At 41.0% G+C, this 22686-nt stretch overlaps 1 protein-coding gene across 2 annotated transcripts; it reads right to left on the reverse strand.

The window, feature by feature from the left end:
• Positions 1 to 938: 938 nt before the first annotated feature.
• adssl (adenylosuccinate synthase, like) lies at positions 939 to 11197 on the reverse strand. 2 transcript variants are annotated; one of them, XM_010740149.3, is made up of 13 exons: positions 10914 to 11197; positions 9898 to 10000; positions 8618 to 8686; positions 8172 to 8222; positions 8009 to 8075; positions 7821 to 7928; positions 6268 to 6349; positions 5157 to 5283; positions 4916 to 5070; positions 3633 to 3757; positions 3422 to 3519; positions 1933 to 2082; positions 939 to 1817 (listed from the first exon to the last, which is right to left on the reverse strand). In XM_010740149.3, exons 1-13 carry the CDS (start codon positions 11157 to 11159, stop codon positions 1765 to 1767), a joined length of 1434 nt encoding a protein of 477 aa, XP_010738451.3. In that variant the 5' UTR covers positions 11160 to 11197; the 3' UTR covers positions 939 to 1764. The 2 variants fall into 2 exon arrangements, with proteins under 2 accessions (XP_010738451.3, XP_027129590.1); XM_027273789.1 differs by lacking the exons at positions 7821 to 7928; positions 8009 to 8075; positions 8172 to 8222; ... (1 more) ...; positions 9898 to 10000; positions 10914 to 11197 and adding exons at positions 6990 to 7103; positions 7205 to 7358.
• Positions 11198 to 22686: the final 11489 nt, after the last annotated feature.

Consider the following 22686-nt stretch of genomic DNA (forward strand, 5'->3'; position numbering starts at 1 on the left):
CAACAAATAGTAACGAACCAAGCGGAAACTATGACTGGAGGATGGATTTCTGGTTCACTTAAAGAGTTTCTGTGTGGTCCTCACTCTTTGTTATGCTCTTTAACGAGGCGGACAGAAGCCAAACAGTGATCGGTCCTAAAGCCAGAACAATAAACTGAAAGAAGCTTCAAAAGCTGTGCAGACCTGATAAGCAATTTAATTTTGTTCTTCCTACACAGCCAGTTATTGTTAAATTAATGTGTGCGACTCATAATGAATAAAACATAAATGTGACTTCGGTTATTTTATTTGAGTTCGCCTACAAGGACTGTAGAGTATTAACATGAAGAGCAGTGTTGTAGTTCCTTTTTTAAAAAGGCCTCAGTCTCGTTATCAACTGCAGTCTTACTGTCTCAGTCTCAGACAAAGACGACTGTCATTTGATTGCCTGTGCATTGTCTGATTTATTTTGTTTGTTTGAGAGAAGACATCAACTAAATACTGTGGAATAAAATCTGGTTTTCTTAAATCACAAAAGAGTTCATCTGCAAAACAACATCCAGGTTTTGGTGAATATTCGCTCCCTAAGTAGACTACACACTGTCGATACACTCTGGTCATAGTCTTGTCTCAACACGCTCTGGTCTGTCTTGGTCTCGCCTCGACACACTCTGGTCTGTCTTGGTCTCGCCTCGACACACTCTGGTCTGTCTTGGTCTCGCCTCGATACACTCTGGTCTTGGTCTCGTCTCGACACGCTCTGGTCTCGGTCTCGTCTAGACATGCTCTGGTCTTGGTCTCGTCTCGATACGCTCTGGTCGGTCTTGGTCTCGTCTCGATACGCTCTGGTCTCGGTCTCGTTTCGATAAGCTCTGGTCTCGGTCATGACTTGGTCTCGGTTTAGTTGGTCTTGACTACAACACTGATGAAGAGAACAAAGTCAGAAAGACAACATTAAAAACAGTAAATGTTTCCTTTTATTGGTAACCGCAAGCTGAGTAAGTCTTTGTTGACAAAATGGATGAAGTGGTGTAGGAACATCACAAAGTGAGATAAAAGATTATTTCCTATTGGTCTTTACATTTACCTGTACACACACACACAAACCTCCCAAATATCAAGTCGTCGGTTTAAATCGTTATGAAGAGAAAACATCTGCTCGAACTCGAGTTGCTTAGTGTCGATCTATCCGTGTTGAAGGTGATTTAAAAATGTAGGTCCAACGATCATGAAAATAGTTACAAACTTGACAAAATGAGATGCATCCATGTGTTTTAAAATCGTTTGATAGAAAAGTTCACAACCGTACTGATTGCTTAATGGCTTTCAATCATTTTTCTTCTTCTTACTCACAAGCCTGAAAATAATCTGCCGCCCTTTGATATGAAGGCGTCTACGTCTGTTCATCAATGGCTCTTCAGATATATGTAAAAAACAAACACAATGAACAGATTCATTAACAGTTAGCCTCAAATGTTAAAAAATAAACTGTGATTTGTGGTGGAATGGATTAAAGGATGAGCGGTCCATTTGCAGCAGAATTTTAAAAATGAACGCCCTAATAAATAGAAAACATCATGTGGAATGCATAAATTATATCTGATAGATGAATTACTGTAAATATGATGCACAAGCAGCAACTAAAAGGTTCACAAATAGCCTTGCTGGTGAAGTATTTCCTTTAGGATAAGTTTGCATTTTGAATCCGTCTGGTAACCATCGAAACCTGAAGTTATTAACTGAGCTGTTGTTGTTGTTGTTGTTTGAGGAATGACCGCAGATAGATCAGTACAGTTTGACCATGCTCTCCCGGGATTTGCCGACTCCGACCCACTTCACTGAAATGAGAACAAACAAACAAAAAAGAAATCTGTGAGTGACGGCTTTGGCAAAGCTAAAACACAGTTTGGCCGCAGCCTCTTCATCAATGTAAAGTGCCTCGTTTTAACGGACCTGGCACTTCCAGGAAGTCCTCGATGAACCGAATGTAATCTTGGGCCTTTGCCGGCAGCTCCTCGAAGCTCCGAGCCGCCTCGGTGCTGCAGCGCCAGCCGGGCAATGTCTTGTACTCCACTGACACCCGCATCAAGACGTCCATGTTCGCTGCAAGCACAGAAGCACATCGATAACATCGAGTGAGAGATTAAATGTCTTTGTTGTGGCTCGGAGGAACAAATCTGGAACCATAATTCAACCGCAAAAATTAGGTTTGTGTAAATTTATATGAAACACAGAGCTGCTGCTGCAGCGTCATAGGAGGCGAGAAGTTGGTTCGGCGGTACAAGCAGAGCTACAGAAGACAAATGCTGCAAAACAGATTTTTAAAAACCCGAGCTGTGGCGTTTCCCGCTAGTAAAAGCTGACCTACATAAAATCAAACATTAGGGAGCATAAAAGCTGCGTTCATTCACCTGCAACTGAATAAAAGTAAAGTAATAAACCTCTTGATGTCCTCTTCTTTTCGTTTACAGGGATTATGTTTCTGGTATGAAAATGTTTGTGTCAGACGAGAAGTCTAAAGCGCTGATTCTCAAACTGTGGCATCACTGGTAGATACGAGACCTCTCTCTGGTATTATACTATCAAAATATTACACATTTTCAAATTGAAATAAACTATGAGGTGAGATAAAATATGACAGCAAGATAGTAAACACCGAAATCATGTGTTGCCATTCCAGTCAATGTTTCAAACCCCACCGGAAACAAGGTGGTCCGGTTCAGAAGCAGGACTCCGCTCGGCTCTGCTGAGACGGACGCTTTGAACAGCTCAGGTCGATCTGCACAGAGCAGCTCGAGCTGGCCGGAAGTCAGACACATTAAGAATCTGGTCGATTTTCATATCTGATATCTGCCAAAATGGAAACAATTTAACTACGTGGCATATTTGCATATTTAGAAGCACATGAACCAGGATAAATCTGATGCAAGGTAACAATCTTTGGTGGGCAAAACGCTTCTGATAGGGTTTGAAGTCACGGGGAGGATGGACCAGAACAGCACTGCGGCCACTATTTGACTGGTGGAGTTTGGCTGTAACGGAGGTAATACGGCCGGGTTCAAAAACACAAACGGGAAATATTAGGAGATGCGGTGTGGATCAGGATCAGATCAGCTCTGGTTTGGTTCAATGAGTGAGCTGACCGTAGCTGCTGTATCGGTCGGTCATGACGGTTGAAGAGCTGAATACTTTCTGATTAACCGTCTCTCATTTATAGATTTAATATCACTGAAAGAGCTTTTTGAAGATGTGAAGTTTGAGTTTGTAAAATGCAGTTTGGATTATTTTCATGTGTTTTAATCATTTAATTATAAAAATAATTGACAGATAATGAAACTAATCATTAAAAACTCTGCCCTCTTACTTTAAGGAAATCCTCATTTAAAGATTTTTAATCAATCTAATGCTCGTTGACAGTTTCATAAAACATCACGTGTCGTACCGGGGAAACTTGGTAGAGGCTTTCCATCGACCGTATAGGCCACGCCCACTTTAATCTCTGTCAGCGTGTCCAAAATATCGAGCTTCGTCAAGGCAATTCTGCAAAAAAACAAAGGACAGGTCAGTGTTCAGCTCTGATGATAATGGACAGACAGAGTGCACAATGAAGCTCACGTCCAGACTCAATACTCTTAAGTGTGATGTTTCCTTACGCGGAGAAGCCGTTGACCATGTGGGCGTATCTGACCAGAATCAGGTCCAGCCAACCACAACGCCTCCTCCTGCCCGTCGTCACGCCAAACTCTCTCCCTCGGGACTGTAACAGATCCCCGATCTCCTAAAAGACGACAAACAAGAAGCACGGTGTTAAAACGTTTGAGCTGTTTTAAAGGGGAGGTCGTGTGGATTTATCTGCTGATGCCGTTTCCAGCAACATCCTGTCCGGCACAACCGCACTTCTTCTCTGCTGTCAGTCACTGGATAACGTGTCTTGTTAAAAGGAAGTATCTCTGGTAGACATTTTGTTCCGCACATTCCCCACAAAAGGTTTTCCCAAGCAATCTCTACCCTACGTCTGACCACAAGCCTGCCGCCGTAACCTCGAGGCCACAATAGCTCAAAATTAGAAGACGGCAGTGAGGTCTGTCTGTCTGGCTCACAGGAGGAGAAGCTGCATTACTGCATAAACTACTCATCTAAACAAACCTCTTCTCTGTTTACTGAGGAGCTACAGCCGGGTACCTTTAAAATTTAACAGCCGCTGAACACGGACACATGGGTCAGAGGATTTATTCACCATCTCTCTGCAGACTGCTGAGCTGTGAGACTATGCGTCCTTGTTCAGTATTATACTGTAAATCCTTTCGTTTTGGTAGTATCACGATGAACGTCAGCTTCATTTTCCAGTTGATATTTGCTGTTTCAGAATGAGGAGAAGCAGGACAGGTACAACGAGGCACAGGTGTGTTACCGGAGGGAAAGGCAAACTAATTTTTTACCACCGCTGCCATCAAAGTCATAAGAAATAAATCATGTCTCTAGGATAAACTGGACTCTTGTGTGTTTTGTTTGTAGTCCTAAGCCTAGCACATTAATTACTTTAAACTCTGTGCAGCCCTCAGCTGCTTAAAGTTTTAGGCGTTTGCGTGATGTCACCCACAAATATTTATCAGAAATAAGTTTAATAATATCATACATTACTAGAAATAGTACTTTTAGCTGCAGGTTGTTCATATTTCCATCACGCCACCTTAAAAACTTCACGTTGGCTGTTGTGAGTGTGATAATCTGACAACAACAACACGTTCAACACGTTCCTTCGACCCGCTCGAGTCTGTTGGCTCGATTACAAAAAGCTGCTGGTGAACGCCCGAGTGTGATAAATTTGATCCTTTAATCACGACACCAACAACTTCACAGCTGTTATCTATAATTAGCGGGATATTTATCACCAAATAACATCAGGGGTTATTTTTCTAAATCTGTCTTTACTCACATTATCCTGCTCTGTTGGGAAAGCGCCGACGCCCACCCGGGTGGTGTAAGCTTTGACGACGCCGTACACTCGGCCGACGTATGACGGAGGCACGCCGAGGCCGGTGCACACTCCTCCCACGGTGCAGTTGGAAGACGTCACGAAAGGATACGTCCCTGAACAGAGGAGTATCTGTTAACCCGAGGAGGCTACACATCCGTCAGTCTTCATAATTAATTCCTACAAACTCTGCGTCACTCACCGAAGTCGATATCCAGGAGAGCAGCGTTGGCTCCCTCCACCAGGATTTTCTTACTGGGTCCATTAAGAGCTTCGTGCATGAAGTACACGCCGTCGGTCACCAGAGGACGCAGTCTCTCTGCGTCTTTCTGAAAAACACCAACAAAATCTGCTGTTTGAAATCCACAATTACAATAATGAAAACTCTGAACACTGTTCAGCAAGAAACACAAATCACAACTCAGTTGTACAGTCATTCATTTAAACTGCAAGGCAGAGGCAACAGCAGCGTTCTCTGAGCTTTTTAAGTCTTTATTTCTCGATTGTAACAGCTGAAGACAGACAAAGGGACATGAGGTTGGATTCAAACTCCGGCCGCTGCAGTAAGGACTCAGCCTTGTTACATGGGGTGGACGGGCAGCTGTCTAATTAGATGATCTGTGGTTCGATCCGCCTGTCTGCATATCTCTGCAGGATACTGCTATCATTGCTGTGTGAATGAGTTAGCTCCCAAACATGGCGAGGTAACAACCAACAAGATACGGCTGTGGTTCATGGAGGTAGAGCACGTCGTCCCCTAATTAGATAATCGGCGGTTTGATCCATAGCTCCTCCGGTCTGCAAGTCGAAGTGTCCTCGGGCAAGATACCAAAGACTGCGGCATCAGTGTGTGAATGGTTAGCTGCTGAAACCGATGAGCAGCTGGCACCTTGCATGTCGGGACAGTCCAGGACAGATATAAAGTCTTTCAATGATCCGTGTCTAAGGATTTCAAGGATCCATGGGAACACACTAGTATCATGTGAAACTAGTAAATAATCTTGTTTACTGTAATGTCATTTTATCTTCAGCTGCACTATACATTTTTAACAAACATGAGCCCAAATGTAGATTAAATAATTGTTTGAACAAAGTTCAGGCTTTTCAAACAGAAGCCACATTAAATAGTTTAAGTGTGAACTTGTGTGAGCCATGCCAGATTGACAGCAAGCCAGCATGCACATTTCCAGGACCCAGAGACGGAGGCAGCCAACATTCGTTTTGTTATTTACACCTGTGCTTTTCCTACTGTGACAGGTCAACGTGTCTTCTGGTGTCACGGCATCGCTGCCAAGCCAATAAGCTGTCCTCACCTTGAGCTGCTCCAGCTCTCCGTCAATGTCGACGTTGAGGTTTGGATACATCGTCTGGAAATGTTCTGCCAACATACGAAATCTGCAAAGAGGAGGAGGAGGAGGAGGACAGAGTTTGTTTATGAGTCTGTGTGCCTTCATCTGAACACAAACATCCCTGCTCAACTTCATCTGTCAACATGATATACATGAAAGCAGTTTAACATGTGTGCCACAGACAGGTGTCACCACCTGGTGGCAGGAAAAGATATAGACACTGCAATAACTGTTTCAGTTTCAAATGTTACATAAGCTGTTAAAACATGACATAGATTAGCCAACATGTGTGTGGCTTACTTAAAGAGATGCAGGAGAAGTAGTGGAGCAGTTTGTGTATTTGGTGTAGTCTGAAGCTAAAACAATATTAGCTTAATCTCTTGGCTTGATTGTTGAGTGTCCATGACATCAAAAACATTCCCACGATCCCGTAGGCCTCTGGGATTTTAGTGAAACGAAACAAGTAAACTAAGCGGAAGTGGGACGGCATCTTTTTCCGAGCTCAGACTCTTAGTCTCAGACTTTGAAAACCAACAAGGTGCTGAGAAGCTGCTTGTACCGGTACTTCCCTAACTGATGTGTCACCTTCCTTTAGCAAGTCCTTCAACTAATGCACATTTCCAAAACGTCCTTCTAGGCTTCTTCTTGTCCTTCCACATTATAGACAGAAGTCTACACGCACTTACATCAGTGAATAACCTGCAGTGTCAGGAAACTGCTCATGGCATACGACATGTGACAGTCAAGAAATGGGTGCTTCTTCTGGTAGCGACACACCTGCTCCATGAATAAACCCCAAACTATAAAAGAGCAACAGAACAAGATGTAGCAGCCGGTTAATATTATTAGTCCAGTTTTTCTTCTTAGCTTTGTCCATCAACGTCCTTTTTGGTCTCTTTACCTCTGTCATTAGGTCCACAGAGGCTGCTGAGTCCGGTCACATTGCCTGCTTGCACAGCTCTTGTTCTGGCTCCATTCTCCGTCAGCATTTCCCCACACCCCGGACCTGAATACCTCATCTTCCCTGTGGTATGAACACTAACACTCCCCTCGGTGCTCTGAGCTCACGGTCCGGACAGCCCAGCTAACAAACTAAGCAGCTACAGTTGGCAGCGGTTTGATTTACAGAGTTTCCTGATGGACAGTAAACTAAAGAGAGTCGAGGTGGAGCAGCCAGAGGACATCAGAGGGAAAAAGCATTACGTACTTCTCACAGGTGACCGGTAGATCAAAATCTGATCAAAGTTAATAATAATAATCAAATTAATGATTTAAAATCTGTTATTTTCTGGTAGAAACACTAACCAATGGAGCTTCAAGTATCCAACTGAAAGAATCCCACCCCCTCTCTTCAGGCCTCCCTCCAGAGCCGAATGAAAAGACCTGATTGTTCTTTCATCCAAACATGAATGTGAGGTCAGCAGTCTCTCACACGTCCTCTCATTTTAGATCACGGATGATGTGATATGAAGAGAAACTGAAAAAATTAAAGAAATTAGGTGGGAAAAAAGACTCACTTGTCCTTAAAAACGTTGAAATCTGCAATGAGGTCACAGACTCGCAGACCGTTACGAGCAGCTTTGGAGGAGTAGGCAGGTCCGATGCCCTTCTTTGTGGTTCCCAAACTGGAGAGCAAATAAAACAACATCAGTAACATTGATACAATATTTGAAAACACAAAGCAAATATCAAAGATTTGATTTACTTTTTCCCTTCTTGTTGCTGCCGCTGCTGCTCTTGGATGCCGTCAACGGCTTGATGGAAGTTGAACACTAGAGGCAGTCAGAAGACGGGACGGTCAATAAGAGGATAAGCTCATAAGCTTAAAAAACAAACTTGGTGAGAATGAGGAAACGCTGTTTACTCACCGATGTGCGCGCGATCAGAAATCTTTAATCTCTCCTGCCATCCCTGTAATCCTGCGTCCGATACAACAAATCCCACATTACATGTTTGCACCGCAGTGAATATCTTCTCGATACATCTCAGCTATCCTACGCATGTCATTACAGGTTTCGTTTTAACTTTAATACTTTCATTTCAAGAAAGAAATGACAGTATTAGTGACAGAAATTGCTGCAACCCATGAAATGCACAAGGACAACTGTGGCTGTTTTTCCTCCTGTAAAATGTCCATCAGGTGCAAGATGGTAAATTCAAAATGAATCTAGCTGTAGCCTTCTAAAGAGATCCTACGTCTTTGCAAAGTCATAAAAACTGTCTTTAGATGTGAGAGGGTGTCAGACTTGAGTACTTTATATGTGACACGGTTTCATAAAACCTTTATTGCCATCACTGCATTAGAAAAACTTACCTTTGCCTTTCTGCAGGTTCTTTTCAGCCTCGCCAAACAGACCGGGCAGGTGTACCACCACCCCGTTGCCTGTAACATAAAAAGGAGACATTTTTCTTATGAGTAACACATTACTAATGTTTCCATTGTGGTTTACTCATATAAACACTGGCTATCCTGTTGTGTTTCCTCTTTCATCATTTCTTGTTTTCAAAAGAGTAAACGCAAATTCAAGAAACCATGGTGTAGTAAGTTTGTTTAGTTTAACCTTGTGCTCGGCATGATGTTTGAAATGTTCAGTTTTAGAGTTTTAAAGAGGTGTTCATTCAACTTCAGGGTCATTTACCCTCAAATGTTAGAAACAAACGGAGCATAAAGATGAATAAACACGACTATAGATCAGCTTTACTCCAAACAACAATATTCCAAGTTTTAGTTTTTAGCTCGGTGTACCTAATAAACTGGAAACTAGCCTAGATGTGACTGTTAGACAGTAAGAAAAGGTAAAATGAAAAGGTTAAAAAACACTAAATATGGGAAGTATTATAAAGAGAAGTGAAAATCAGCTAGACATTCAGAACATGCTCAAATCGTGCGTGACAGCACACACAGCTAAGTCTGTCCATGGAAAAAAATTTAGATACATTAGTCACTACAAGACTTGAACTAGTAAGGCAGTTTCGTGTTCATATGTGCTGTATTTATTCAGTTTGGGGAACTCTATGAACGTTAGTTGGCTTATTTTAAATGCAAATTGCCCCAAATATACAAAAACATTTTGATTATGTTTAATTTAAGTTAGTAGTTGTTGTATAATCACAATATTAGACGAGAGGGTGTGCTTTAACGTCTTTATTGGCACTTACAGTCGTGCCAATAAAGACGTTAAAGCACACGCACTAAGCTTCACGTGTACGCTGCTGTATTTTAACCTCTGTCATAATGGTGGTAGCTGATTGATAAAAAGTTCGAGAAACACCGTACTTATATATCTGAACACGGTGTTTCTCAAACTTTTTACACTGCGTACCACCTCAGAAAACATTTGTCTCTCCAAGGTGGGCAGTTCACACACGAGGCTGGTTGTATTCTGTGATTTGATGTGTTTGCATGATTTATTCCTCCAAGTACCGCTACAGGAAAGTCGAGTACTCCGAACAATAACAAAAAACAGGGTCACTTCCTCGGCTATATTATATAACCGACACGGCTGTCTGCTGCTGCGTTTTTCACACCTATAACCGCCATAAACTCGTCGTTTTATGATCTTCGTCTTCCCGCCCAAAGTTTCTGTGTCTCACCAATGAAGGAGACGGCCTTCTTGTTGAGCACTCCGCTGGGCAGCAGGTGGAAGTCGTACTCCACCGAGTCCACCACCACGGTGTGACCTGCGTTGTTGCCTCCCTGCAATGAAAAACAGAAATATTCAACTCTCCAGTGGGGTTAATGTGACCAAAAACCAGGGTTCCCACACCTTTTTCATGAACAAATTCAAGCACTTTTCAAGCACCTTCAAGCACCAGTTTTTCCATTTTTCCAGCACCTTTAAATAGGTAGCCTACTAGTTGTGTTTGCCATGATGGTCATGGGAAGCGCAGCGGTGCCACTGTATGGCATAATAATATGGGTCTAATTAGCATTATTTCATATAGTGGTAGATTGACTGTTTTGATTTTTAACTAATTGTGAATTGGCTTGTCTTCTCAGCTTGTGAGCGGTGTATTGTGTAACTACCATAGCGCAATAACAGTGACAAATAGACATCGCACAAATTTCAAGCATTTTCACAACCTTGAAAACTCTGAATTGAAATTCAAGCATTTTCAAGGAATTCAAGCACCAGTGGGAACCCTGAAAAACACACTGAGGGCTGAGGGAAAGTTAACAAAAACACTCACTCAGCATGTGTTTCAATGAGAACAGGGTCAAACTTTTCCCTTGTTTGGTTACAAGCAAAAAATAATTAACATTTGTGCTAATTTAACTGGATGTGAGGAGGAACAGCTGGCGAACAGCTGGGTAGGTCAGTGTCTGGGTTACATAACACGGTTATCAGTACGTGGAGGTCATGTGCTGCATTGAGGACATATTTTTCTATATTATTAGATAAATAAATACAAAATATATATAAATAAACACGTTAGCTTTATCATTAGCATCAACTTAGCACTTCAACATCCGGGAGGTCAGACAAGGTTGTTGACGTCAGTTCGTGAATATTTAACGGTCCGTTAACCGTTAACGACGCTTGATTTAATCACATTTACATAAAGTGCGTGTATTAAAATGTTAATTATGATGTTAAATCGACGTTTACCTGACACCTGCATACGATATCCGCATCCATAGCGAGCAAGTCAACAACTTTCCCCTTGCCCTCGTCGCCCCACTGGGCTCCGAGCACAACGGTCACTTTGTTCTTCGGCTCCTTCGGGACACGGAGAAGATTCTCCCGCGACGGGCTCTCCCGTGGCCGCTTGACGACCGGCTCCCCGTTCAGGGTGGCGGTAGAGGAGGAGGTGTCTCGCCCGTTAACGTTAGCCATGTTGCCGTCTGATGCCATGCTGCTGTGTCTACCGGAAAATCCTTTTACCGCGTTCTCTGGCGGAAGTGACGGTTGGCCGTTGCTCCGCTTCACCAACGGTCGTCCGCCACAAGATGGCGGCGTTTCTTCTTAACACTTACACACCAACGGTTCTCTTAGGTTAACAAAATACATACATTTAGGCACAATTATCAATTTGTTCCGCGTATAAATCGTCCTGACGTACCATTATTATATTATTTATTCATTGCAATTCGTTATAATTGTTTTAATGTCTTAAAAATGAGCCCTTTATATCTACAGTGAAAGAGGGTCCTCTTCATAGACATATATACATAGACGCCGCATTGCCGCCATATTGGATGTGGCAGATCTGCCCGTAAACTAATACAAGGAAATGGACTGAACTTCATAAAGCGCCTTTCTACAAAGTTCTTTAAGTTAATGCCTCTTATACACCCATTCACACACACACTAATATATCTGGGAAACAAACAGGCACCAAAAACAACGTATGTAACTTTTAAAGTGATGATTATAAATGTTTACTCCTTATGTAAGCACCAAACCAACGTATGTATTTTTCTAATGCTGAGTGTTTACAGCTACTACTGTGTGTAACACTGTTACTGTGATGATAAATATTGAAATATTTTTATTTAACACTTAATCAGTGACTATAATAACCAGATCCTGAAATGTAGATGTGACATGAGGGTTTCTAAATAAAGAGCACTAACGTGTACGTTACACGTGAACATACACACATGCATATAGTACACACACACACACACATTTGCCGGTGACGTATCGCGACCAACGACCAACCCGCTCAATGCGGCGTCTATGTATATATGTCTATGGTCCTCTTCCATGGAGTTATTTTTGAGACATTTTAAACCGCCATATTTGTAAGGTAGCCCAGAACAGACACAAACTACAACTGATCTAGATATGACCTTTTGTTTTTATTGTCAATTTGGCAGCTGGATTCTTTTCTTACAAATATTCCTGACATACTTGAGTTGATTGTAATTGTTGTAAATGTAAATGTAAATGTACTTTATTTATACAGCCCTTTACAACAGTCCTTTCGGTGTACCAAAGTGCTTTACAGCAGGTGATAACAAGAACAATAAGTAAACAATAAGTAAAACAAATAAATTAATAAAAACAATAAAGGAACAGTAAAAACAATAAAATACAACAAAATCGAGATAGATAAAAGTGTCATCATACTACTGGGTATTAAAAGCCATCCTGAATAGGCGGGGTTTTAGCCTGGATTTAAAGAGGCCCAGGTCGGAAACAAGACGCATCTCGACAGGGGGGCTTATTCCAGAGCCTGGGGGCAGCAACGGAAAATGCTCGGTCACCCCAGTGTTTAAATGTTGACCTGGGCACTTCCAACAAAAGTTGATCGTTAGACCTCAGAGCTCTACCAGGATTGCGGACAGTTAAAAGATCAGATAAATACAAAGGAGCGAGGCCGTTAAGAGCTTTAAAAACAAACATTAAAAGTTTAAAATCAATTCTATAAAGGACAGGAAGCCAATGAAGGGAGTTAAGAACAGGAGTGATATGCGCACGTCTGTTGGTGTTGGTTAAAAGAGGGGCAGCAGCGTTTTGCACAAGTTGTGGAGAAATTGCTGAAGTCAAAGGTCAATGGTGAGGTCAGGAGGGAAGAAAGTGTTCAGGAGCCTCTGATGTCTTATGCAGTATTATTTATTGACGCTTGGCCAAGGAGAATTAGACAGTCCCACCAGGATTTCACAATATTTGTTTTGTGATTTTTGCGATCAAAATGACTGATTTTGCGGTAATAATAAACAAAGAGTACACAGATGTAGCATGAATCACTTCTCTCCACTTCCGCCTTTGCTTTAATCCTCCTGACACGTCCAGGAGTAATATTTGACTTCTCTCAGCCCAAATCCAGTGATTTATACCTACTAGACAAATAAGACACTGCCTTGGATCACTGTGTGTTAACTGGTTTGTTGTCATTTCACAGGTAGTTAAGTAAATCTTTAGTTAAAATAGGGCAGGAAAAGCTGTGCATCATTATCTCTAGCCTCCACCCACCCTGTGAGTTGAAAGCTTCAGATATGATTTCTTTCTGACCACACCCAACACTGATTCAGTACTGCAGCCAACGTGTGTGTGCACCACAGTGGTCTTATCAACTGGTGGCAGCAAAGGCTTGTCTGTACACTATTTTTCCAGTGTAAATGAGCAAAAAAACTGACACAGTGAGTCACTGCAGACAACTAATGACTCTTCACACCTGTCTCAGTGTACTGTTATATTTTTACAACAATCTTTGGTTTAATAAGTAATTTGTGTTTTTGCTGTCACGTTGTAGTAGTAAGAATATAAGGAAGATAAAAAATCAAGTACTAAAAAACAATAGAAATATATGTACAACATGTTTCTAGGGTGACAATAGCTTTTAATGGAGTTAGATGGGATTATCACCCCTCAGATTAGGTTACTTACTGGATTCAATTTATTCTTCAAATCATAACAGATGGTAGATCAAGGCTGTGCTCTTTACAATATGATTTACGGAGACTCAACAGTTCCCACCATGAGCAAGCACTCTGCGACGGTGGCAAGGAAAAACTTCCTTTAAGAGGCAGAAACCTCGAGCACATAGTGGACAACTGGTTGTGTTTAGAGAGGGAGAGAGAGACACTACTATAGTTATACTATATAACTATAATTATTATTATCATAGAAATATGACTAACAGTAATGATAATGATGGTTAATGCAAGTTTTTACTATAAGATACCATACCATAAAGAACCCTGAGGTCTGAGATCGCAGTTTTCTCGTGTGGTAATAGGGTACTATGAGCTCTTTAGGATATGACGATGCCAGTCCTTGAAGTTTGTTTTATGTGGGAGTTAAAGCATAAATCCTGACCAAAGATAACCCCAACATTCCTGGATCCTAGCTAGTCTAAGTCAATACTTTTCTGTTTAAGTTCATTGATCAGATTAGCAGAATAATACACTTTATTATAAGAAACACAGCATTACTGTTTCTGACTGAGTCCTGTGCTGTGCTAGATTGAAGCACAGCGATAAATGTCGACGCATATGAACACACTGATAATATTTTGTTTTAATTAGTAATCTTCAGAGTCCAATAAACATGTGCCATTCTTCAAAATGGTGAATTATTAATAGAGAATGCAAAAGTGAAAGTTTGACGGCCGTCATCAATCATTGTTTAACAATGACTTTGTAAACACACTGGTTTCGTTTGCAGCCTTGGATTCAATTAAGGGCTGCATCATTTATCATGAAAAGATCAAGTATTAAGTCCATTTCCATGTTGACAATTTGTATTTTGAGTTTTATTTATTTATTTTTAGATATATGATAAGTTTGTTGTGATAACCTAATTATTGTTGAGTTTGGCCCCTCCAAAATGTCGAAAAGACAGCATCCACTTGTTACCATGAGGGTGAAACTGCCATCGAGAATGCCGTTGGCACTTCCTCCCACTCCTTTACTAATCCTGTATTTACTCATATATCGTAATTATGTTTGCATAACATCCTGCAATCTTTTATTTGTTTATGCATACACAAGTTAAGCTATTTGCTAAACACATTTGATTTAATCTTATGCACAGAAAAAGAGACAAATGACAGACTCATCCACAAACTTTATTCGCCTGAAAAGATGCTTCAAAAACAATTAATAATAAAGTCATTAATATAAAAGCCAAAAAAGTCACAGTTGTCTTGTCGACTGTAGACTCATCCGTAAAGCCAGATGTCAGAGGGACCAACACAGCAGTGGCCTACAGAACTGACAGGCAGATGTTACAATCATTGGCTGTCAATTCATAGGTCATCACCTTGTGCCCCATGGAGACTCCCGATCAAATGAAGTGACACCAAAAAAAGAAAACAGGAAAAAACACAAAGAGTTGAGGCTTTGTGTTGCGTTCGGAGGCTCTCTGCAGGTAACAGCACCTCCACTGGAACAGACACAGCTTCCACATGGAGTTGCTGTTACATCCAGCGAGCACCAAAAGCTTCTTCTCCAAGTCGGAGACGACAGTCCAGTTTCTTCAGAAGGGAGAGCTGCTGTCAAGCTACCTGAAAGAGAGAAAGCACCGAGGTTAACTCAGGATTCAGACTCGGAGGCAGCTGCTTTAGTACGCGGAGAGTCTCCACTTTGCGAGTGACTTTGACCCGACAATTTCCTCCTCCCAGTTTTATTACCTGAAGTAAACGGCATCATTGCTCGCACTCTTCCAACAGCACGGCCAAAGGGCCAAGGCCTCTATAGATAACACAGATTTTATGGTAGCTGTCAACATGAGGGAGCTTTTTCAATATGTGAATATATGGGTGTGTCTGACCTATGTACCCTGTAAGCACTGCATTTCCTGCTCACACTGACATTTGTCCTCATAATTACTAAAAGATTGGCTTCACAGTTTGTCGATAGTTTGAAAGTCACTGAGTTATTTTTTTTCAGTTCCTTAACACATTTTGTGTGTTTGGTTTTTTTTTCATCTGCTGTTGCTCAGCTTGCAGGGTAATATCTCTGTAGACCTTGCCTTGTAGTAAAACTGTGCACAGAAAAACAGACCAATAAAACAATTAAATGATTAGCAGCTTTGTTGGACCATCTACGTTCGTACTTGGTGGGTTTTTAACCCGTCGAATAGACAAATGAGACCAAGCATCCATCGCTTACTGTTTAATTTTCTAACATTTTGATTAGTTTAATTAGAAAATGACTAGAATTATTGTTTTATTTGATAACTGTGGCAAAAAACGCTGCTGTTCTGACAAATATTTGCATTTTTCGAGCAATAAAAGCACAAACAACATTAAATAAGTACGATTTTGACACTTTAATGTAGCACAAAAATTACGTTTTTTTTCCGGTTGACCACCTTTGTGAGCTTTCTCAAGTTGTCCTTGTACGTTTCTTTAACCCTGCAATAGAAAACAGTCTCTGATTTTCAATTCAAGAGCTGCACTCACCTTTTAGATGCAACATGGCTTTTTACAGGACGAGGCCAAAGGTTTGAAGAGCAGCAGGGCAAGCCGGGGCCAACAAGAGCAACAGAGTGAGGAAAAAATACAGAAAAGTAAAAAAAAAAAAGAACAGACGAGTCGAAGACAGATGAAGAAGACACAACAGGGTGAGCCTGACAGAGAGCAGGAAAGAGACACATTTTGATGTAAATGTCGACGAAGCAATGGCAGCAAAGCAGAGCAGCCAGTTTAAAAGATCAGGAGTTGGTGGAAGGTTAATTATTACACTTGCAGTCAATATTTAACAGGCTCAGCGCCCTGCCCTCTCAGTCCAACATCCTGATTCCACACTGACTGACATAGAGGGTAGGGCCACCGTCAAAGCACATCTCTTTTGTCCACTGCACAAAATATGTATTCAACAGCTCACATGGCCTGCAGGACAAAAACTCACACTATAAGATATGCTTTTCTGGAGTCTTACGTGTGAATGGAAAACCTTGAACTCAGACTTTTCTACATTACTTGAGATTTCTATTCTAAAAAAAGCCTCCTAGTGTCAACCATACCGGTCAAGATGAGTTGGAAGATACTCCCCTGACACGAGCTACAGCATGTGAGCCTGATAATATACATTTATTGTTGCAGTCGACTTTCTCCCACACACTCACACTCACACTCACACACACCTACGCACCATTACTGGAAGAAGGAGATATGAAACTCTGTGCTGTGAAGCAATAGAACACGAGGAAGCAAAAGACCGTGTGGAGTGTAGTCATGGAGCGAGAGCGAGCGAAGGCACAATAAAAGGCTGATTGAATGGTGTGTTTAAGAGGGTGCAGAGTGCACTTTGGTACTTAGAAATTATTCATAATGTAGGAAAAATAGCAAACTTAGCACAGAGTACAGATAAAGTTATGGTAAATAAATGATAAACTACAACTGGCTGCAAATGACTCATGACATGTGAAACAAAGTACTGCTAATAAACTTCAAGTTTATTGGGTTGTGCTTGTTTAAAGGAGCTCCAACACCCCTAAAAATAAAGGTTCGGGTTAGAACCTAAAGCAGAGTTTATTCAAGGTGCAATATATAATTTGAATTATTTGTTGAATTGTTTAATTTAAATCCAACACTGTGTAAATTGCCTTAAAAAGGTGATTATGTGAAGTTATTAATTACTGTATAGAAATTATAATCATATTACCAAGTGGTCTCTATAAAACGTTCTTGCAGAATATTAACTTTTACAATTAGAAATGGTGCCACACTAATAATTTCTACACACAGCCACAAAAAAAAAGCTGTTTAAATGTGTTTGAACTGTCCCTTTGTTTGTTTTTATCAATACCAGGTCACATTTCTGCAAAGGTAATCAGCATAGAGCAAAAAAAAAAAGGTTCTTTAAAAAAACTCAAAGTGCCCCAGAGCACCAGTTTTGCGGTTCTTCTACCATCAGTCCATATTATATTTTACTTTTATGTACCATCGATTTGTGGATCTGACTCTACTCTATCATGGATTTTAACTTCTTTTATCTGTTTGAGGAACGCCTGGAGAATAAAACAGGTTATAGTAACACATTCAGAGAATCACTGTTTAACGCAACTCACTACCACCAACTCATCCGGAACTTAATTCGGTTTAGGTTGGGTGACTGTTGAAGCCAGGTGATGCATCATTCTTAGGTGTGTTTTGGGCTACTTTCATGTTCAAAAATAAATGATGGTCCCACTAAGTTCAAACCAGATGCTTAGTGCAGAATGCTGTTGGTTAAGTGTGCCTTAAATTTTGAATAAATTGCCAACAGTGTCACCAGCGAAGCATCTCCACGCCATCATACCTCCTCCTCTATGCTTCAGGGTGGGAACCACACATGCAGATACCATCCCTTCACCTTCTCTGCCTCACGTAGACAAGGTAGTTGAAGCCAAAAATCGAATTTTTGGACCATTATATTTGTTTTTTGGCACAGTTCTCTTCTTTTTCTTGGTCTTCCTCAGTTTCTTTACAGTAATTCAAAGGTCTGAATCACACAGTCTCCTTTGAACAGTTGACGTTGAGATGTGTCTGCTACTTGAAGTCTGTGAAGCATTTTCTGTCCGCTCTATTCTGAAGTCCTGTTAACTGACAACTTCTGAAGCGGTCAACTGTAATAAACCTATCCTCTGCAGCAGAGGTAACTCTTGGTCTTCCTTTCCAGAGGCAGAGCCAGTTTTAATCAGAGCGTTTGATGGTTTTTACTGCACATGAAGATACATTCAAAGTTCTTGATATTTTCCAGACTGACTGACCTTCATGTCTTAAAGTAATGATGGATTGTTGATTCTCTATATTTAGCCGAGTGGTTCTTGCTATAATATTCATTGTTTTTAGTGAAAGTTTGTACAAACTTTTAACTGGGGTTAGTTAACTCGTTATAAAAGCATAATATATAGTGAAACATAGACCTTTCTTAAGTAATTAAGCTTTTTTTTTTTTTACATGGTCTTCCTCCTCTTTTATTCATAAACTTAGGGTCTATCTTATCTCAGAAGTTCAAGGGATTGGTATGCCTGAGTGCAGAGTCCAGTGTCTTAGTGAGAGAGTATGTGCACAGCATTAATCTGCCACACAGATAAAGTCGTTTCTCGCTCCTTTGAATCGACGGCGCCCTACGGTCATAATAATTTCTTCTGCAATTTAGATCAGATAACAACATCAATCTTGCTGAGCATGAAATTATCTGCACAAGGTCGCACGCACACAAGTCCTCAAATCTCAGCTGAGGTTGATCTCATTTTGGAAATGATTGACTTTATCACGGCCGTTTATGTTCTTTTAATGTGCAAATTGTTACATTTTCTTAATGTAAAAACAACCTCCAGCTTCAATCTGTTGCATTAATTTTGTTCTGTGTCTACAAATTGTGTTTAAATGTGTTTCGATGAGAAGGTCAAGCCTTCTATTTTCCTCTGTTGCACATCTTTAACTTTACATTTTGCTCTTTTCCATTTTCAGGATTTCAGTCTAAACTTAACTGTGAAGCAGAGATGAAAAGAAAAAAAAAAAAGATATTGCACCGTATGACTTCAGTCAAACACGTGACAATGCAAAGATGTCCACTTCTTTTCCAGCTTCAAACACATTTCCACTTCACACAGTCAGGTCTCTGATATTTGATGACTCACGTAAAGAGCAAACAGGAGTGTTTCTTTCTCCCTTTGGATTGATTTTTTTAACATTAAGTCATCAGCAATCCAGTCATGTCACAGAATATACATGACTAATCCTTTATATGTTCACGTACAGACAAACTGGCACCATCAGGTACGATTTGATAGATAAGCTGCAGTATAACAATAAAAGGAAGACGTATGTTTCTTGTTGTGATTAATGAACAGTTGTGATTCTCTCCCCGTCTCTTCTTGTTGCTTTGAAGTGGGAGAAGCTCAGCTAGAAAATGTGATGTCATACCTCCATGCGCCAATTAGGGTTTAGCAATTTTTGAATGGGTTGTTTGATCATTATCGATCTGATCAAACCACACCCACACATTCCTAATGATGTAATAATACAGTAAACCCTTGAAAATCATTCCCAGTGTACCAAAACAAATAAAATAAAGTCCTATGCTTTGTATGGTAGCTAATTTAAGTAGCATTAATCACTAAAACCGAAAATATACATTATTACGTTGATATTTATGATTTTTTTCTCGAAGGTTTCCACTTTAAACCAAAAAATGTCTCAACAAAGCATCCAGGGGTCTCTGAAACTCTCCAAAACTGCCGCTCTTGTGGGGTGTTCCCGATCTGCAGTGGTCAGTACCTATCAAGTGGCTCAAGGAGGGAAAAGCTGTGAACAGGTGGCAGGGTCATGGGCAGCCAAGGAGCTAAGGCTGGCCTGTGCAGACCATGTTTATGGAAACTGTATTCCCTGATGGCAGTGCCATCTTTCAGCAGGATAATGCACCCTGCCACGAAGCAAGGGACACAACAACGAGTTCAACGTGTTGACTTGACCTCCAAATTCCCCAGATCTCCAATCGAGATCCAATCGAGCATCTGTGGGACACACTGGACAAACAAGTCCGGTGCATGGAGGCCTCCACCTCGCAACTTACAGGACGTAAAGGATCTGCTGCTTCTACATCTTGGAACCAGACACCACAGCCCACCTTTAGAGGTCTTGTGGAGTCTATGCTTCGATGGGTCAGGGCTGTTTTGGCAGCAAAGGGGGACCTAGATCATATTAGACAGGTACATCATATTAGACAGAACAAGAAACATCTAAAGAGATGTTTTTTTAATTTAATTTTAAATAATCTACACACGCATAATCTATACTTTTCCTCTGGAGTTATCTTAATCTTATGTCACAAGTACCCACAACAAACATCAGCACTGCCCCCTATCGTCAAACAACCATACTACAGTACATCTGTCTCAAAGGCAGTTATGAGGTAAAAGTAGGAATGTGAAGCAGTTTTATTGTTTTTTAACTCGAAGCTAAGAAAGAAAAATAGAGACTGTTTCAGATGTCATATGCATAAACTCACTGCACAGCAAGCTATGGACATTCCTTTCCATCCATCGAGCCTTCATCTCTGCCGATCTGAAAGATATTCTCGCTGCTGAAGTTGGATATGATCTTATTTTATATTCCTTTGCTCGAGCTTTGATTTCTTCATCCCGACACATAAAAGCAATCATAAAATGCGAGAAAGTCTGAGCCTCAAAATGAAGCCTCTGAGTTCTCGGGCGAGGAGAGTTTACACCTGTCAAACTGGAGTGGATAGAGTCTGATACAGAGAGGCTCAGTTATGATCTACAAGCTCCTATAGTAGAAATAAAATGGATTATTCTCACTTCTTGGATGACCTCCTTGTTGCTGACAGACAGTGTTTCTAAAATCCTAAACAAAGCCCTCACCCGCTCAGCTCTCCTGGTCGGATGAGTGATTCTCTCGAACTGGAAGTAACCTCTCATTTCCTTTTTATCCCACAGTCACAGAAATCTGATGCTGTTACTGAGACAAAATTAATATTTTCTGTATTCATGGAGGGAGTCTTCAAAACCAATTTCCCTCCAGGCCTGATGAAATCTCCCCACCCCCTCCTCCTGTTTTCTCCACTGAGACTCATTTCAATATGCAACCCGTCACTCAAGTATTCCTTTTTGGTGAAAATATTCTTTACTGTTTTTGTTTGCTTTGCTTTTTTATCAGAGAAAAAAAATCAATAAACAAATTGTTCAGTCGAACAATGCTCTGCTTTGTGTTCGGGCCTAGGATGCAGCCAGACACGTCCCCCCTTCCTCGCTCAGAGCACCGTCGTCTGCTGTCGATCAGATGGAAATGTTCGGGGAGAAGAATTGGCAGTGATTTTTAAAAAGCAACCAGGTGGAGAGGTTTTGTTCTGAGCTAAAGCACTCGTCGAATCATTAGGATTCACCACAAACTGCATCAACCCCCCGCAGGTACGATATTATGATCTGCTTGTGCTCTGAGGCAGCAAAAGTCACATGAACTGAAGTTGTTTGCTACAGAGGACACAGGAGCTTTAATGTTCAGGCTTATTTTTATCATTTGGAAAATCACCCAAAATTCAACAGCTTGCAGCTGCCGCTAGTATTCGACAGTGTGCTCGTGTTGAACTTATTGGCTCTTGTTCTGTATAGCAGAAGCCAACACATCACAGCCTCTTATTCCCAGCTGCTTCCTTCACAGCACGGATCCCACAATACGCCGTATGTTGTGGATGGACGAGCTGTACTGTCTAGAAGATTTTGGACCTAGTGATCCTCTGGAGTAAAGGCACCATTTATAGAGGTATCAGACAAAGGTGGATCCAAAACACGAGCCGCACCTGTAGGTCTTCCAGCTGTCCTTGGAGACCTGGGAAAACCTTCAGGACGAGCTGGAAGTAAGAAAATGTTGCTCTGTTATTACAGCAGTCCAAATCCAAAGATGCTGCTGTATTGTGAACTTTATTATGAAGCATAAGAATCTCTCGTGTGTCAGTATAGGCCTCAAAAATTGAATATTGATCAGTCACTAGGGTGGAATTCCCAATTTTTTACATTATAATGACTATAAAAAATCATTAATGTTTAACCAAGTGGCAACCTCTGTGGTTGCGAAGTGAAGCCAATGCAGAAGTGCCAAACTGCAGTTCCTCAAACGTCCACTTGAAGCTGGCTACAGAACGAGTCAGTCTCCATAAGTCCCCATGTTCAAATGTCCAACTTCACAGCAGAAATAAACGTGTTGTTTACAACCTGTTTACAGCCTGGTACAAAAAACTGTTTTGGTCTCTGTAGCTAATTTCCACGTTTATGACAACTGTACTGAGGGTGAATTTATATACAACTAATTTGTTTAAATTATATTAAAGCTTAAAGTTATGCATAATTATTTTTGATTGACAGGTAAGTGGCGTTACAGGTGACTTGTTTGAGCACCCAGGAGTCGTTCAGCCTGCCTCGGGTCTGTCAATGATCCAATGACACAGGACTGCCGACATATTCTGAGCTTCAAAACAGCTCC

This window comes from Larimichthys crocea, chromosome XXII (genome assembly GCF_000972845.2).
Source record: "Larimichthys crocea isolate SSNF chromosome XXII, L_crocea_2.0, whole genome shotgun sequence".
Taxonomy (NCBI): domain Eukaryota; kingdom Metazoa; phylum Chordata; class Actinopteri; family Sciaenidae; genus Larimichthys; species Larimichthys crocea.

Coding starts and splice junctions, on each gene's coding strand:
- adssl (XM_010740149.3), bottom strand. CDS start 11,159: ATGGCATCAGACGGCAACATGGCTAACGTTAACGGGCGAGACACCTCC. Junction 8,687..9,897: donor GAAGGCCGTCTCCTTCATTG/GTGAGACACAGA, acceptor TTTATGTTACAG/GCAACGGGGTGGTGGTACAC. Junction 5,071..5,156: donor TCTCCTGGATATCGACTTCG/GTGAGTGACGCA, acceptor TCCTCTGTTCAG/GGACGTATCCTTTCGTGACG.